The 18579-nt window shown below is 39.5% G+C and overlaps 1 protein-coding gene across 2 annotated transcripts; it reads left to right on the top strand.

Moving 5' to 3' along the window:
* Positions 1 to 874: 874 nt before the first annotated feature.
* On the top strand, positions 875 to 18308 carry cpsf1 (cleavage and polyadenylation specific factor 1). 2 transcript variants are annotated; one of them, XM_052585247.1, is made up of 38 exons: positions 875 to 1039; positions 1468 to 1632; positions 2122 to 2149; positions 2248 to 2381; positions 2467 to 2547; positions 2640 to 2791; positions 3676 to 3822; positions 3903 to 4042; positions 4169 to 4279; positions 4368 to 4461; positions 4625 to 4712; positions 4792 to 4923; positions 5705 to 5756; positions 5854 to 5945; positions 6052 to 6126; positions 7179 to 7259; positions 7536 to 7628; positions 7741 to 7854; positions 8169 to 8310; positions 8389 to 8567; positions 8778 to 8917; positions 8999 to 9176; positions 9651 to 9857; positions 9941 to 10030; positions 10122 to 10265; positions 11346 to 11498; positions 11643 to 11759; positions 13029 to 13119; positions 13229 to 13313; positions 13983 to 14124; positions 14612 to 14764; positions 14865 to 15041; positions 15315 to 15381; positions 15881 to 15928; positions 16025 to 16180; positions 16307 to 16436; positions 16888 to 17026; positions 18059 to 18308. In XM_052585247.1, the coding sequence occupies exons 2-38, from the start codon at positions 1489 to 1491 to the stop codon at positions 18104 to 18106; spliced, it is 4344 nt and encodes a 1447-aa protein (XP_052441207.1). In that variant the 5' UTR covers positions 875 to 1039; positions 1468 to 1488; the 3' UTR covers positions 18107 to 18308. The 2 variants fall into 2 exon arrangements, with proteins under 2 accessions (XP_052441207.1, XP_052441206.1); XM_052585246.1 differs by lacking the exon at positions 18059 to 18308 and having other exon boundaries at positions 16888 to 17579.
* Positions 18309 to 18579: the final 271 nt, after the last annotated feature.

Genomic DNA, 18579 nt, shown 5'->3' on the forward strand with positions numbered 1-18579 from the left:
GATGCATTCAATTACATTAACAGATACAATTATTATTATTTTTTTTATAATGTATTAGTAAATGTAAGAATTCACCAACATTACTAAATGCCTTTTCGCTGTTTGTTAATTAATGAAGTTAACTAATGTTAACAAATGGAAATTAATTGTTAAGTGTTACCTTTTAATAAAATAATATTAACAAGAAAGAGTACCATTGTATTATCATGACGTTTCAGAAATTGTTCAGGGGTATATATCACTGTTTTATATTTATTTACTCTGTCCATAACATCTATATGTTAACATATATAACATAAATAAAATACCAGTCAGAAGTTTTTGAAAGCAGTAAGATTCAAATATGTTTTAAAGAACTCCTGCTCTCAAAACCTGCATTTATTTGATCCAAATTACAGCAAAAACAGTAATTTTGTGAAATATTAAAATTGATATATATTTTAAAATATAATTTATTCCTGTGATCAGAGCTGAATTGTCAGCATCGTTAAAAATGAACGAGAAATTAATACTTTTATTAAGCAGGATTCTTTAAATTGATCAAAAGTGCTACTAAAGACATTTATAATGTTACAAAAGATTTCTATTTCAGATAAATGCTGTTCTTCTGAATTTTCTCTTGATTAATTCAGCAAATTCTACTCCACTGTCTTCAAAAACAACAACATGATACTAAACGTTTTGAGCAGAAAATCATAATGTTAGAATGATTTCTGAAGGATCGTGGCTGAAGGAATGATGTTCAAAATTCCAACAGGAATAAATCACACGTGACTGGTAACGCGCGCGCGTGTTTTCAGCGGTTTTTAGAAGCGATGAACTCGAAAAAGTAAAGCGAGAGCGGAACTCGTCACGCGCTCACTGCACGTCGGACACATTTCGGCGCTGCGCTCGCTGTCCCCCGCGAGGCATTCTGGGAAGTGTGATGAATGAGAGTAAGAGAGAGCGCGCTAATGTGCCGAGCTCGGGGTTAAATCGATATATTTACGAGACCCACTACTCATAGGGCTCATCTGGAACATCGTACGATACTTCGCTGGTATGTTAATGTCTCGTATCTACAGATGATGTGTGTTGTGATCAAATAAAGCTCGCTAGCATATTAGCATGAGATGATAGAGATGCGCTAATGTCAACAGATGCTCGTGGACACGAGTACATCAGAAGAATAGGGCAGCGCGCGCGCGCGCGCGCGCGTGTGTGTGTGTGTGTGTGTGTGTGTGTGTGTGTGTGTGTGTGTGTGTGTGTGTGTGTGAGAGAGAGAGAGAGAGAGAGAGAGTGTGTGTGTGTGTGTGTGTGTGTGTGAGAGTGTGAGTGTGTGTGTGTGTGTGTGAGAGAGAGAGAGAGAGAAAGTGTGTGTGTGTGTGTGTGTGTGTGTTTGTGTGTGTGGAGATGAGAGTAAGAGGAGCGGCTGTAGAGTGTGTAAACAGTGTGCAGTTCTCACTCTCTGTCTCTGTGATTGTGTAGGTCTTCCTCCTCTTCTTCCTCATGTACGCGGTGTACCGTCAGGCTCATCCGCCCACCGCGGTGGAGTTCGCCGTCTACTGTAACTTCATCTCCGGCCGAGAGAAGAACCTGCTGGTGGCGGGCACCTCGCAGCTCTGTGTGTACAGGGTCATCTATGATGTGGAGGTCAGGACACCAAACACACCTCTCTCTGTTTCAGATTCATTATAGCGTCATATCATGAGTATGTGTAGCTTTATATGAAATAGCACATTATCACAGTCTATTTGCTGTAGTTTAGGGAATGATATAGGTGATAGAATATGAGAAGAACTCTTTATATGAAATACATCTTGATAATGTCAGATAACTTTGATAGAAAGGTATGTAATGAATTCGGGTTGAATAGCTGACAGCTGATTAAAAAAAAAAAAAAAAAACACAATTGGATACCAATATAGGTCAACCGGTTACAAAGCAATGCTTAATTTTCTTCTTTTTCCTGTCATATTAAACCTTAGAAACTGGTTGTGTTTTTATTTGTTGTGTCTTATTATAAATATCAATATATAATAATGCTAATGTTTTTAGAATAAATGCCCCTTAGTTTGGGTCTGTTTGGTTTAAATGGGTCATTAACATAAACGCTAATGATATTCTCTTCTTGTATTGTAGAGCTCTTCCAAATCGGAGAAGTCGTCAGGTAAGAGCTTTCATGTTCTGTCTGCAGTCAAGCATCCTGTAGATTAAATTGGGTTTATAATCATTAATATTATTGTTATGATTGATGTTCAACTGTAGATGTCAAGAGCCGTAAAGAGAAGCTGGAGCAGGTGGCGTGCTTCTCTCTCTTTGGAAATGTGATGTCTATGGCCAGCGTTCAGCTCGCGGGCACCAACAGAGACGCCCTGCTCCTCAGCTTCAAAGATGCCAAGGTATGTGTGACTGCATCACAGCTGCTTCCTGTGAAGGAAAAGCTTTGAAGAGTGTCTAAAGCCAGTGTGTGTGTGTTTCTTCCAGCTGTCAGTAGTGGAGTATGATCCAGGCACGCATGACCTGAAGACGCTGTCGCTGCACTACTTCGAGGAGCCGGAGTTGAGAGTGTGTTTCTGTACAGTACTGTGTTTCTGAGGATGTGTTGAGCTGCTGATCTGTGTCTGATGGCTCTGTGCTGTGTGTTTGGATGCTTTCAGGAAGGGTTTGTCCAGAACGTGCACATCCCCATGGTGCGTGTGGATCCGGAGAACCGCTGCGCTGTCATGCTGGTGTACGGCACGTGTCTGGTGGTTCTGCCCTTCAGGAAGGACACGCTGACCGATGAACAGGAAGGCATCGTGGGAGAGGGGTAACAACCATGTTTTCTAAATACTTCCTGCCATTTTAAATGATTATCTATAACACTGAAAAGTTTAGGGATGGTAAGATATTTTAAAAAAAAATTTGTAAGATTTAAAACTATTTATTTTAATGTTTTAATTAGTGCTGTCAAACGATTAATCACATCCAAAATAAAAGTCTTTATTTACATAATATATATGTGTGTACTGGGTGTATTTAGTATGTCTTTATAAATACACACACAGACATATATATATATATATATATATATATAAGAAAATGTTATATATCTGTAAATATACATAGAAATACATGTAAAAAAAAAATTTATAGATTAATGCATGTATGTATTTATATTATATACATAATAATTAAACACTGTACACACACACACATTATGTAAATAAAGACTTTTATTTTTGATGCAATTAATCATTTGACTGCACTAGTTTTAATGTTTTTTTGTTTATTTTTTTTTGGTCGAATTTATTCGAAATAGAAATAGTAAAATTGTTAAATATTATTGCAATTTAAACCAACTGCTTTCTGTTGTAATATGTTTTAAAATGCAATTTAATCCTGTGATGGAAAGATGATTTTTCAGCATCATTACTACAGTCTTCAGTGTCACATGATCCTTCCGAAATCACATGCTGATTTGCTGCTCGAGAAACATTTCTGATTATTAACAATGTTGGCGAAAGCTCAAAAGAATAGCATTTGTTTGAAATAGAAATGTAGCATCATAATTGTATTTATTGTCAATCTATGTGTCCTTGCTAGATGAAAGTATTAAATCCCAAACTTTTTAACCGTATCTTATAAGACTCTATTCAAATCAAACCGCTATGTATTTACAGCAAGATCTCATTCAAAATATTTCTTTTTTAGGCAGAAGTCAAGTTTCCTTCCCAGTTACATCATTGATGTTCGTGAACTGGATGAGAAGCTCCTAAACATCATCGATATGAAGTTTCTCCACGGTTACTACGAGCCCACACTGCTTATTCTGTTTGAGCCCAATCAGACGTGGCCAGGGTACGACTGTCTGTCTGACCATCAACACTTGATTACGTGTATTTCCTGTCTCGGTCATAGGCATCGTTTGTTGTGTTCAGGCGTGTGGCAGTGCGTCACGACACGTGCAGTATCGTGGCCATCTCTCTAAACATCATGCAGAAGGTTCATCCGGTCATCTGGTCTCTCAGTAACCTGCCCTTCGACTGCACTCAGGTCATGGCTGTGCCCAAACCCATCGGTAAGAGACCTGATCAAAACAAAGAGCTCCCTATAACCTACATTATTGCCAAATATCATTTGGCTCCTAAAAGCATCCCAGCATCCATCTCTTCAAGCTGTTTGAAGGATAATGTGGTGTGTTCAGGTGGAGTTGTGGTGTTCGCTGTGAACTCATTGCTGTATCTGAACCAGAGCGTTCCTCCGTTTGGAGTGTCTCTCAACAGTCAGACCAACGGCACCACAGCTTTCCCCTTGAGTAAGTTCACCCAGGACCTCAGTTTATCCCCAAAATAACGTCTTTATGATTGACGTCTCACTCTAACTCCACCTGTTTCGCTCTTCAGGGCCACAGGAGGAGGTGAAGATCACGCTGGATTGTTCTCAAGCGTCCTTCATCAGCTCTGATAAGATGGTCATCTCACTAAAAGGAGGAGAAATGTGAGATCCTATGTTTTAATGACATTCAATCATTTAGCAGACACTTTTATCCAAAGCCAGTAAAGAAAATAGAAGCAATCAAAACCCAAAGAGATGGTGAGCTGGTCATTTGGATCCGAGATCCTGAGCATGTGTGTTGACCGCGTGTGTCGTCATGTTGCAGTTACGTGTTGACGCTCATCACAGATGGCATGAGGAGCGTGCGGGCGTTTCACTTCGACAAGGCTGCCGCCAGCGTCCTGAGCACCTGTGTGAGTGATCATCTGTGTTTTACAGTCCTCTGCGCCTGAACACAGACACTCACACACTCCCTCATCTCTCTCCTCTCAGATGACCACCATGGAGCCCGGCTATCTGTTCCTGGGCTCTCGTCTGGGCAACTCACTGCTGCTCAGGTACACTGAGAAACTCCAGGAGACGCCAATGGAAGAGGGCAAAGAGAGCGAGGAGAAAGACAAACAGGTGAAGGACAGACTAGTGTCATTTCAAACTGTTCATTGCGTGTTATTGGAAATTAGATAAAATTTCACTTAAATGGATGGATTATAGTGTTTATTTATATAGTCGAACTTAAGTGCTTTTTGACCCACTTAAGTAGTGCTTGCACATCTTTATATGTCATTTCATAATTCTGTTGTTGGTTAAAGTTCTGCTGAATTTACTCTCAAGCATTTAAGGTTAAACTAAAATGTGCTTAAGTATGTTAGTCATCACATCAAAATAAGTGTACTTATGTAAAAGCTTGACAAAAGAGTACAAAAACATAACTTAAAATGCACCATTAAAGTAAAAAGTTTACTTAATGTTAAATCACACTTTTTAAAACTCTACTTAAGTGAGTTAAACACTCATAAAAAAAGTGCATTTTCGTTAAGTGCACTTAAGTGACCTTGTATTTCGTTAATATTTTATCTTCTGTCATCTAAAAAGAACTCTGTATACTATTTGTGGAATGTTTGCACTTTATAAAATTAAGCACACTTCTTTATCTGAAGGGAATGAGCGCTTTTAAGCGACAGCAGTGGTTTGTCCAATTCTGCTTTTGTGCAATGTTGGTATTGCCAGTCACTTGAACAGTTAAGGTTTTTAAATCAATTAAAAATCAACTTTAGCCCATCTTTCCTTAAGCTGAGATCCAGACAGTGATGAAAAATATCATTAAATGTCCGTTTTGAAGCTCATGAAATCTTTTGTAAGAAGGATCTGAAGGATCTTACGCCTCTCGAATGCCTTTGTCTTCCAGGAAGAGCCTCCGAATAAGAAGAAGCGCGTGGATGGCGTGGCTAACTGGGCAGGTGGAGTGATTAATGAGAGTGTTGTTGTGTGTGGTTCAGATGTGTGTGCTGTTGTGTGTGTGTTTATATGTGTGTGTGTGTGTGTTGCTGTGTTCAGGGAAGGCCAGTCTTCCCGACGAGCTTGATGAAATCGAGGTGTACGGGAGCGAGGCTCAGTCAGGCACTCAGCTGGCGACTTACTCGTTTGAGGTGAGGTCCTATCTGATCTCAGTCTGGAACAGATTTCATTTACATTTCCAGTGTTAGTGCCTGTGTGAAACGCTTGTATTGAACTAGATTCGATGTTTATGTCCAGGTTTGTGACAGCATACTGAACATAGGACCCTGTGTCAGCGCCTCCATGGGAGAACCGGCCTTCCTGTCTGAAGAGGTACCTCTTACTCTCCCTCCAGTGATGACGGGACGTTTTAGGCCAACCTATAAGTTCACATCTTGGGCAAAAACCTAACAGCTGTCAATCAACCAGAGCTTATAATTCATACGTTTCATTCATCATGATAAAATGTTAATCAATTCTGAAGCCTAAAAGCAATCAGCAGAAGTAAAAAGCTAACTGATGAGAAGAGTGTATCTGTTTACCAGTGTGAGGGTGTTTAAAGGGCTCTCTAGTCACATTTAGACACTTGTTAGCAACCACCTTTTTCAAGACAAGTGAAACCTTAAAAAGAACATCACAAGGACATGTTACTGATGTATTTCATGTTGTAGAATTAAATGTGAAAAAAATATCATGAGCTTGTGTTCTCAACAAACCCATTCAAAAACCCATTAACCTGAGAACGATGGAGCCAGAAGTGCTAAAATACGGATTTGTTTCTGGGCCTTGGCCTAAAAAATACATTATTTCTGCAGCTCTGGATGGTGAGGTATTTTCTGGTTAATACCAGATCCAGCATGACGGGAAAAAAAGACGTGATTAGTTCCTTTGTTGGCTTTGTGAAACATTTTGTTTCTGATTAATTGTGACCACAAAACCAGTCATAAGGGGTACATTTTTTTAAATTGAGATTTATACATAACCTGAAAGCTGAATAAATAATCTTTCTATTGATTTATAATTTGTTAGAATCGGACAATATTTGGCAGAGATACAACTATTGAAAATCTGGAATCTGAGGGTGCAAAAAAATCTAAATATTGAGAAAATCACCTTTAAAGTTGTCTAAATGAAGTTCTTAGCAATGCATATTACTAAACAAAAGTTAAGTTTTGATATATTTACAGTAGGAAATTTACTAAATATCTTCATGGAACATGATCTTTATCTGATATCCTAATGATTTCTGGCATAAAAGAAAAATCTATCATTTTGACCCATAAAAATGTTTTTTTTTTTGCAAAAAAATATACCCCAGCGACTGAAGACTGGTTTTGTGCTTCAGGGTCACAGTTGTGATGCACTATCAATTCTTCCGTCATCAGTTTCAGACTAACCCAGAGCCGGATCTGGAGGTGGTGGTGGGCTCAGGATACGGCAAGAACGGGGCTCTCTCTGTCCTGCAGGTATGAGTATCTGTAGCTCCTCTTCCTGTGCTCGTGTCTGTCTGAAGTAAAGATGCACTCGTCTGATGCAGGCAGCTGCTGGTGCTACAGTGACCTCTGGGCTTTACCAGGGCTGCCTTTAAAAACACCCGAGATACATGCATTTGACTCAGGACACATGACGCCTCATTCTGAACCCAAGGCTCTGTTTACACCTGCTATCCACATGCTTGCTTTGACTTGAACTGTGAATCAGGTCATCTGTGGTATTGAAGCATGTGTTTTGCCGTTCTATAGAAAAGCATCAGACCGCAGGTGGTCACAACGTTTGAACTTCCTGGATGCCATGACATGTGGACAGTCATTCACTGCGAGGAGAAACCGGAGAAGGTGACTTCTGTTACACTCATCCTTCTAAAGTCTTTGCATTTATCTGTATTACTAAATAAAAGATAAATGACCCATAATTCTGAGGTTTGGCTGAAACGCTGTGTGTCTGTAGTCCCCACCAGAGGGCGATGGCGAGGGTCCTGAGGAGGAGAAGCAGGAGCCCACAGTAGAGGACGACAAGAACAAACACGGCTTCCTCATCCTCAGCAGAGAGGACTCCACCATGGTAATCAAAATCTGGATTATGTGTAACAAGCTACGATACTCAAGACAGAACACACCAAACCTAACTCTCACTGTATTTTACAGCGCTCACGTTCAGCATCGGGATATATTGCATTAGTGAAAGACATGTCTACTAGGCAGTATATACTTTATAGTGAGCAGCATGCTAGTATGTCATTCCATGCAGCTAGATATGAGCTCATTGTCTACTCTTCGAGCAGTCACGGTGCTTTTATTGAGGCAGTTTATTGTCAAGATATTCCTGGAGGACACATAGACTCTTCCAGTGTTTGATTGCTCTTGTGGTGTGTTTAGATCCTGCAGACGGGTCAGGAGATTATGGAGCTGGACACCAGTGGGTTCGCCACGCAGGGTCCCACTGTGTATGCGGGCAACATCGGAGACAATAAATACATCATCCAGGTGTCTCCAATGGGCATCAGACTGCTAGAGGGAGGTGAGGAAGCGTGTCCGTGTTGACCATGTGATGGATGGATCTAGTGTCTCATCCGCTCTCTTCTCTTCTTGCTCTCAGTGACGCAGCTCCACTTTATCCCCGTGGACCTGGGCTCTCCCATAGTGCACTGCTCTGTGGCCGATCCCTACATGATCATCATGACAGCTGAGGGAGCGGTCACCATGTTTGTGCTGAAGAGCGACTCGTACATGGGGAAGAGCCACCGGCTGGCGCTGCAGAAGCCCCAGATCCACACGGTCAGTCCAGCGAAGACAAAGGAGACTTTTTTTTTTATTATTATTGCATTATTTTCATAAAAATCACACACATTTTCACCCAGATTCTTTTCACCTTAGTGGGTCTGAGTTTTTTTGTAAATCCCATTTTTCATTAGATTCTCTTTCCCGAAATGCAGTATGTTTTTATTGTTGAACACCATTTAAAGTGTTCTCAATGTGTTTTTCCAGCAATCCCGTGTTATTACGTTATGTGCTTATCGTGACGTCAGTGGCATGTTCACAACTGAGAACAAGGTCAGCTTCCTGGCCAGAGAGGAAACTGCCACCAGAGCCCAATCAGACACCGAGACCATCATCCAGGACCTTGGGTAATACACCAGACGCTCAAATGCTCTCATTGGCAGCTCGTCTCGTTGTCTCATAATGACTGTTGTTGTTCTCCTGGTCAGTAATGCTTTGGATGATGAGGAGGAGATGCTGTATGGGGAGTCGAACCCTCTGAGCAGCCCCAGTAGAGAGGAGTCCAGCCGTGTCTCTGCAGCACTGACCTCCTCTCAGACAGGAAGAGAGAGCGGCCAGGAGCCGTCACACTGGTGCCTGCTGGTCAGAGAGAACGGAGTCATGGAGGTGATGACCATACACACTGATTTAATGAGATTTCCATGCTTGGAGTTTGGGTAACAAACTACAGTTCCTCAGAATCAGCTGTGGTTGTAAGAAATTGTAACACACAAAAGTAAACGAAGGTGCACGTTTGTAGAGTGATTTACAACAGCTTTGAACCAGGCTCAGCCAATCAGAATCAAGGAACAGAATTCCGTTTTATAATCTGTAATATTTAAAATTCCGTTTGTGTGATTCAAAAATGCAGAAATGAGAAGCCTGTCACTCTTAGTTCATTCAAAGCTATCCCTGAACTACCTTTATGAAGTGTATCGATTTTTTCATTATGAATGAATGCCTTATCACCAGATTTATGTGATTTAATCTTATTCATTCGGGGCTGTTTGGTTGTTCAGTTCATGTTAAAATCTTCCACAGAATGTATGTAAATCATAATCTGATGCTCATTAAAAATGTTTATTGTGATTTGTTAATCAGATATACCAGCTTCCCGACTGGCGGCTGGTTTTCCTGGTGAAAAATTTCCCTGTTGGTCAGCGTGTTTTGGTCGACAGCTCTGCTAGCCAGTCGGCTACTCAAGGGGAGCTCAAAAAAGAAGAAGTGATGAGGCAGGGAGAAATCCCATTGGTCAAAGAAGTTGCTCTCGTGTCTTTAGGCTACAACCACAGCCGTCCTTACCTGCTGGTGAGTGTTCATCACAGGAGCCTCCCTGCTCTTCTGGATGAATTGAGGTTTAATGTTGTGTGTTTTACTGTATTTGTCCACAGGCACATGTTGATCAAGAGCTTCTTATCTATGAGGCCTTTCCCTACGACCAATCGCAGGCCCAGAGCAACCTGAAAGTGCGCTTCAAGAAGGTACAAACTGACTCTTAATACTCTCCACGGGACGCTTACTCTAGTGATGTTTGAGTGATTGTGAGTGGTAGCTGTGTCTTCTTCCTGTCAGATGCCTCACAACATTAACTTCAGAGAGAAGAAGTCCAAAATGAGGAAGGAGAAGAAGCCTGATGGTCAGGGAGAGGAGACGCTGGGGGTCAAAGGTCGAGTGGCCAGATTCAGATACTTCCAGGACATCTCGGGATACTCTGGGGTATGTCTGTCTGTGACTTGGTTTGAAAACTGAAATGTACTTATCTGATCATGATTTTTATTTTATACTTGTTGATGGCCTTGCATTGTGTTCAATTCTAAATGTATACAAAACTTTTAGTCATATTTGTATAGCATTATAGTATTTTTATTAATACTTGGCTCTGTTAAATATTTTAGCTTTTATTTTTAGTTATTTCACTTTTTATTTTAATTTTTGAGATTTTATTAGTTTTTTTATATTTCAGTTTAGTTTTATTTTTCATTTCAGTCTTAGTTTTACTAATTTTGCTACTTCAAATTAAACCAATTTTATTTATAATTTTAATTTCTTAATTTTTAATTTAGTAAGTTTTTTACCTAATTTGTATATATTTCTTGTGTTGTATTTTATTCTTAGGAACCGTTTTTTGTCAGTCATGGATGTCTAGCAAGCAAGTTTATTTTAGTATTATTTATTATACTATTACATAGTACCTTTTATTAGGTTTTTCAGTTTTCATTTTAATGTTAGTTTAGGTATTAGTATTAATGATATATATAGCCTAACAGATATGGGTTTTTTGAGGCTGATACCAATACCGATATTAGGGAGTAAAAAAGGCTGATACCTATATATCGGCCGATATTCTTTGTGTATATTATAGTACAGTACCAGTCAACAGTTTGAGCAATTTCCCATTCGTGTGTTCAAACATTTGACTGAAAAAAAATTTTCATATCGGCGACATATTTGGCGATACAGATATATCGGCGACAGGTTCATATCAGCCGATAATTTCGGCAAAACGATATATTGGTCGGGCTCTAATTAACTTTTTTTATTTTTATATCAGCTTCAATGTTAGTACTACTTTCTATTTCAGTTAGTTAGGCAACATTTCTTATTTATTTCATTATTTTATTTTAGCTTGATTTTCATTTACGGAAATTATTTTTTAATAGTTTTACATTATCATTACCAAACCGTACAGGTTAGCTATCAGAGCTGGTGTAAGACATTGGCACCAAATTCTTTCCTCAAGCCAGGCATAATTTGTAAGAGAAGAACTACATAAATGTTGGCACTGCTTGTTTTCAGGTGTTTATCTGTGGGCCTTCTCCTCACTGGATGCTGGTGACTTCTCGTGGGGCGATGCGGCTCCACCCCATGACAATAGACGGCGCCATTGAGTCCTTCTCTCCTTTTCACAATATCAACTGTCCCAAAGGATTCCTCTACTTCAACAAACAGGTACAGACAAGTCCTAAAATCTACACTAGGATTTTGTATTAGATCACATCTCAAAAGTGTCTTTCATAATCCACTGTATCAGGATATCTGGAGAGAATAATCTTGACCGGTTTAGGTTTAACTGAAGTGTGTTTGTCGCTTTAGGGCGAGCTGAGGATCAGTGTGTTACCCACATATCTCTCATATGATGCTCCCTGGCCTGTCCGCAAGATCCCACTCAGGTGTACCGTCCACTATGTGTCGTACCATGTGGAATCAAAGGTAATGCACATGCTGTGGGAATGAGATGATGAGTACACTGCATTTAGTGACTGAGCTCATCTTGGCCCTTTTTAAACATTTATATGAGCCTTAAAGAGATGCACCCTAAACTGAAAATTCTGTAATCATTTACGTCTGTCATCTCACATTTTTCTAGACCTCACTCACTTTATTAGTGGAATTTTGAAGACTTAAACAGTTTTGGTTTGCATTAACTTGAATTTTAAATGCATTGGAAGTAAATGGGAGCTAAATTGTTTGATTATGACAACATTCATCAATAATATAATCTTTTGTGTTCTGCAGAATAAAGAAAGGTGCAATCACATTTACCATTGCTCTGCGTTATTTTTAGCAGCCCAAATCCAGTCATTTTAACAATATAGTAGATACAAAAATCATAATTTTGCATTACAACATAAGTTTGCAGATTTGGCTTGTTCAGTTTGGTCATACGAAATTGTGTTATGTTGACTAATTTGAGCACAGGAGCAAAAACCAAACTATTCTATGTATAAATGAGGTCTGTATAAATAACATCGGTGTCCAGCATTAAATGTTCTGTATGTAATTTTCTGACTGTACTAAAGCATAAAAATTACATTTAGGGATCATGTTAAGTTTACTTAATAATGTCTCAGATTAACAATGCTACAGCCAGTTATTTTGCATTAAAATGTGTGTTCTGTGTCAGAATGTCTGTTTTTGTTTTGGTCTGTGTGACTCCGCCCACTGCCAGTTTAGCCAATAATAATTCAACACTATTGGGTTGTCAGTTGGTAGGATATACAGCATACAGGAAGCCAGCAAATGAACACAGTCAGAGATCGCAGATTCTATCCGACCTAAAAAACGGCAGCATCCATCTAAACAGCTCTAATACCAGAAGAATATTACAATGCAAATATACAGTGAATTCAGAAAGAATTCGGACCCCCTTCACTTTTTAAAATGTCATGTTGCAGCCTGATACTACAATTGTTTACATTTTTTTCTCTCAGTAGTTTATATTCTGTACCTCATGACGACAAAGTGGAAACAACATTTTAGAAATGTCTGTAAATTTCTTAAAAAGAAAAAAAGTGTAAAGCCTTTCCTCAATCTGGCAACCCGCATGAGCATAGAGTCTGAGGAGGAGGGCGTATTTTGAATTTGTGATGCAGTACCAGTTACAACCACTAGCGGTCAATTTCATATACCTCTCCTTGAAATGACTTCTGCCATGTAAACATGACAGTCATATGTTGATCAGTCGTGTGTGTGTTTCAGGTGTATGCGGTGTGCAGCAGTGTTAAAGAGCAGTGCACACGCATCCCCAGAATGACCGGAGAGGAGAAGGAGTTTGAGACCATCGAAAGAGGTGGGACACTGTTTGCTTGCATGTGTGTGTGTGTGTGTGTGTGTATATGGATGAAGTGACTGTGTCTGATTTGATGGGGTCTTTATTATTTGAATTGTTGTTTTCTCAGATGAGCGGTACATACACCCTCAGCAGGAGAAGTTCTCCATTCAACTCATCTCTCCGGTCAGCTGGGAGGCCATCCCAAACACACGGTGAGAAGCACATTCACACAGCCTAAACTTTGATGCTTTAAAAAGTTCAGAAAGACATTTCGAAAGTAATTGCCATTAATTGAGCAGTTTTATCCAAGTGTAATCGTTCTGAAGACCTGAGATTTTTTTCTCAATCATGGTTGTCTAGAAAGCTATTTTATTTTAGTATGATTTATTATACTATTACATAATAACTTTTTTTGTTTGTTTTCCTTTTAATGTTACTTTAGGTATTAATAATAGAGTGGGTTTTTGGGGCTGATACCAATACCGATATTAGGGAGTAAAAAAGGCTGATACCGATATATCGGCCGATATTCTTTGTGTATATTATAGTACAGTACCACTCAAAAGTTTGGGCACTTTCCCGTTTGTGCGTCCAAACATTTGACTGAAAAAAAATATATAAATTAATATCGGCGGCATATTCGTCAATTCTGATATATCGGCGACAGGTTCATATTGGCCGATAATATCGAGATATAGGCCTTTATTCATATAAACATTTAGCATTACACATACAAAGAGCCATTTACCATATTTTATGTGTCTTTAATAAACATTTTGATGCATAGAGCTAAGGTGGAATAGACTTTCAGTGGAGGGACGTCCTGACATGAGTAAATGATGATGATGATGATGATCTGTCTGTGTAACGTTGTTGGACAGCGTTGATCTGGAGGAGTGGGAGCATGTGACTTGTATGAAGACAGTGGCTCTGAAGAGTCAAGAGACTGTTTCAGGCCTGAAAGGATATGTGGCTTTGGGTACGTGTCTCATCCAGGGAGAGGAGGTCACCTGCAGAGGAAGAGTGAGTAGCATTAAGTTACCAATGGGATGCCATTGTAGAGAGACTCTTTACAGGTGCATTTGATTCATACCATTAATTTATTCCACTACTAAAAGTAAAAGGGTATTTTGCTTAATTTTTTTATTTAGAAATAAAAATAATTATGGTTTTTAATAATAATATTACTTGTGAAATATGATTACAAGATTGGCTAAATTGTGCAGCCCTACTAATTTATTAATGAAAACAATACATTATTTTTTAAACGAATTATTATTCATAGTAATACTTATTTAATATTTAATGCCATTAGGATATAGGTCAAATTGTGCAGCCCTACCAAAAAAAAAAAAATGTTATCTTGTTTTAGGTTAGTCTCAGTTTTTATCATAAAAATCACACTTAGATTTTCCTCCCAGATCATGCAGCCCTTCCTTTGGTCTCTTTTATGTCGGCACCTGTTTCTGTTGATCAGAAGTCTGATCTGCGTCTGTTTTGTCTGTGACAGATCCTGATTCTGGACGTGATTGAGGTGGTGCCCGAGCCCGGTCAGCCCCTCACCAAGAACAAGTTTAAAGTGCTGTATGAGAAGGAGCAGAAGGGGCCCGTCACGGCCCTCTGTCACTGCAGTGGATACCTGGTGTCTGCCATCGGACAGAAGGTGAACACCACACGTTTAAACCTGCTGCATCACTTAAAACACAATCACATTCCTGTTGACTGTATAATGTGAGTGTGTGTGTGTGTGTGTGTGTGTGCAGATCTTCTTGTGGAGTCTGAAGGATAATGATCTGACCGGCATGGCCTTCATCGACACTCAGCTCTACATCCATCAGATGCACAGCATCAAGAACTTCATCCTCGCCGCTGATGTGATGAAGAGCATCTCTCTGCTGCGCTACCAGCAGGAGAGCAAGACGCTCTCGCTCGTCAGCAGGGTATCTGCCAAGAGCTTGCACTCAATCCTTTATCATACAGCTGATTTAACGGGATATATTTTTTGCTGCCACTTTGCAGTGTATTGTCATTTCACAATAGTCAATTGATTGGTTTCATATCTTGATCTTTTGCCTCTTGACTTGAGTGCTTAACATGGTTTAATATTGCTTATTATTTGAGTAGTTAAGATTCGCAAATTGTACCAATGTATATACACAAAATGCATTCAGTTTGGATCTAGTTGTTCCATTGCTCTTTTTGTTTCTTCATAGGATGCAAAGCCCCTGGAGGTTTACAGCGTAGAGTTTATGGTGGACAACAACCAGCTGGGCTTCCTGGGTAAATGTCTTAGGATGTGTTCACACAGAAAGAGAATTTAATTATTTGCATGATAAGATTACATACAAAGTCAATGCAAAGACGCAAGTAGACACATATTTGTGTCAAGGTGACGTGATTGCTGCGGAAGCACAATATACACCTCAATCGCGTCTTCGGTGCAAGTTCAAAGATGTTAATTTGAGTGGAAAATTTTGCATGATCACACAAGCCAATCAGCGAAGAGCTTATTGACACGCCCCACAGTTTTTTTTTTAATTGTTTTTATTTGTGCAAACAATTAAAAAAACATCCCATAAGTAAACTAGAGTGAGTAATGTGATGCAAATATTCGCATGATGCATTATTGCACGCCAGTCGGCGAAGAGTTCATTGACACGCCGATGCAAAAAAAATATATTCCATGAGTAAACTAGAGCGATGTGCACACCATTACTCTTTTATTCTGTCTCAGCATTAGTTTTACACTTTAAACTCACTGGTTTGACCTCTCTCTCAGTTTCAGACAGAGACAAAAACCTGTCGGTCTACATGTACCTGCCAGAAGGTGTGTCATTCATCTGATTGTCTCTATAGAACCGTGAGACTTTGCTCTTTCCCAGTGTCTGATATCAAACATGTCCTTTTATCACACCGCCTCCAGCCAAAGAGAGTTTCGGAGGCATGCGTTTGCTGCGGAGAGCTGATTTTAATGTGGGCGCCCATGTGAACGCCTTCTGGAGGATGCCGTGCCGCGGCACTCTGGACCCCGCCAGCAAGAAGGCACTCACCTGGGACAACAAGAACATCACATGGTTCGGTGGGTCTCCTCAGCTGCATCCCTTTTCTCTAGTGGGCGTTCATGAAACAGCATTATTTCACTCTTCCTGAACTAGTGAAGTCAGTTTGATTGTGTGTGTGTGTGTGTGTGTGTGTGTGTGTGCAGCTACTCTGGAGGGCGGTGTGGGCCTGCTTCTGCCCATGCAGGAGAAGACGTACCGCAGACTGCTAATGCTGCAGAACGCCCTCACCACCATGCTGCCGCATCACGCAGGGCTCAACCCTAAGGCCTTCAGGTACTGACTCGCCTGCTGATGCAGTGCTATAGAGAGAAAAAATGTTTTCTGCCGTTCTTTTGTATGCTTCCCGACTCGAGCTCAGTGCTTTAATGTCAAATGTATATTGCAAGAAATAAACATGTAATAATATTAGTAACTGCATTTATTAATGCAAAAGTCATTGTATGATTAAATTATCCATAATATTTTAATACACCACCCTCAGCACTTTTTCTGCAAATAAAAGGTCTTTTACGATCATTGTAAATACATTCACTTTCAGCCTGTAGTTCACGTGTCTTTTAACGATGGAAAATAGAAACGGTTCTATTTCCAATAAATTTAATTTTTGACTGCTATTTCATGTTAGGCTTTCCAGAGTTAGTATTGTACAAATGAGACTCTTATCATGCAAATCTGCCATGAGCATTTGTAGCCTCTGAGCTTCTGCTGCTGTGTTTTGCTGCAGGATGCTGCACTGTGATCGGCGGACGCTGCAGAACGCGGTGAGGAACATCCTGGATGGAGAGCTGCTGAACAAGTACCTGTACCTCAGCACCATGGAGCGAAGCGAACTGGCCAAGAAGATCGGCACAACCCCAGACATTGTGAGTGCTGGCTCAAAGATACTCACTGTCACGATACGCCAGTGGAAATAAAATATATATTGAATAATCATTTCATATAGTATAACTGGTTTTCCGTTAAATGCCTTAAATTATACATTTGAGTCTCTGTTACTATTTCAAGAGGTTTTAAATTTGGGGACGGAAAGACAAAAATGATTTCATTGAATAAATATGAGCGCTGCAACTTTCAAAGACTTTGCTTTGTGTACAGCCCAGAGAAACCACTATATTTCTGCCGTTTTAAAAGCGCCACCTGCTGGCTGAGAATGAATTTGCATTTTAAATGAGCACATCTGCTGTTTGTGTTCAGACTAGTGTGAAAATTGACCCATATGCATCAAACACAGTTGTAAATGTGAACCGGTGGATCGACAAGAAGCTAATATGCCTTCGAAAAATCAATAGAGATATGCTTAAATTAATATAATACTACTTTTCTTAATTTGTTTAAAAAAAATTTTTACTTTTTTTTTTTTTTTAATGCAGTAATTTTAAGAGTTTGTCATCGTCCTACCCTGCTCATATGGAATCGGTTAGAAAGTCTTGACAAACTCCTGCAAAAAGCCTGATTTAAGCAGTACTGGAAACCGTGCTGAAACCAAGTGCCGGTTGTTTTCTTTTTTTAAAAAGAATGTGCTTCAGAAAAGGAAAAAAAAAGCCAATGAAAACTGTTCCAAAACAAGCCGAAGCATCAAGATTATCCTGGCCCAAAAAAATACAAACTTACATTCTGTAGTTACAAACACTGCTGCTGGTTATTTTCAGGTGTCAATGTTAGTGTAATTATACATTTAAGCTCAGAGTAATATTAACTACATGTACTTCTATATGGTTAGGGTTACTTTCATGTATTTGTGCCTAATTTATTGTTATTATAATAGTAACCACATGTAACAAGGACACCTTAAAATAAAGCATTACCCAGCTGCCTTCAAGTGCTACTAGAAATGTCATGCTCGTAGTTATCTAACTTCCTGTTTATGAGTTTTTCTGCTTTTGTGTTTGTTTCAGCTCCTGGATGATCTTCTGGAGATCGAGAGAGTAACTGCTCACTTCTGAAGAGCTGCTGCTCTCACGCTCATGATCCTCTGCCCACTGTTTTATATTTCAATGTTTTGGTAGAAAAAGAAGAAACTAAAATTTGTCATGCTGGGTTTTTGTTTTTTTTTTTGTTTACAGAAAGGAGGAAATGCGGTAAAGGGTATTGCATTTCTTAGAATATTTTGTGAGGAAAAAACAATGAACATGGCTGATACTCCAATGCTTTCCGTGTCATTATTCTTTACTTCCATCACAGATGATTCTCTGAGCGCAGATACAGTCTGACCACTGCAGAAGAAGAACAAGCCGTTGTCTCTCATACTTTACTCAAAAACATTACAATCCATGTCATTCTCTGGGAAGCGTGAGAGATGGTCTGCATTGTTTGCCTTCAGGGTTTAAGTAGCGAGTGATGACATTTCTTTTGTATTGAGATTTGCAACTGAGTGAAATGGATTACTGAAAAAAAAAAAACTGCGTGTGAGGTGTTG

Source organism: Carassius gibelio, chromosome B19, assembly GCF_023724105.1.
Source record: "Carassius gibelio isolate Cgi1373 ecotype wild population from Czech Republic chromosome B19, carGib1.2-hapl.c, whole genome shotgun sequence".
NCBI lineage: Eukaryota > Metazoa > Chordata > Actinopteri > Cypriniformes > Cyprinidae > Carassius > Carassius gibelio.

Coding starts and splice junctions, on each gene's coding strand:
- cpsf1 (XM_052585246.1), top strand. CDS start 1,489: ATGTACGCGGTGTACCGTCAGGCTCATCCGCCCACCGCGGTGGAGTTC. Junction 2,792..3,675: donor GAAGGCATCGTGGGAGAGGG/GTAACAACCATG, acceptor TTTCTTTTTTAG/GCAGAAGTCAAGTTTCCTTC. Junction 14,765..14,864: donor TGTCTGCCATCGGACAGAAG/GTGAACACCACA, acceptor GTGTGTGTGCAG/ATCTTCTTGTGGAGTCTGAA.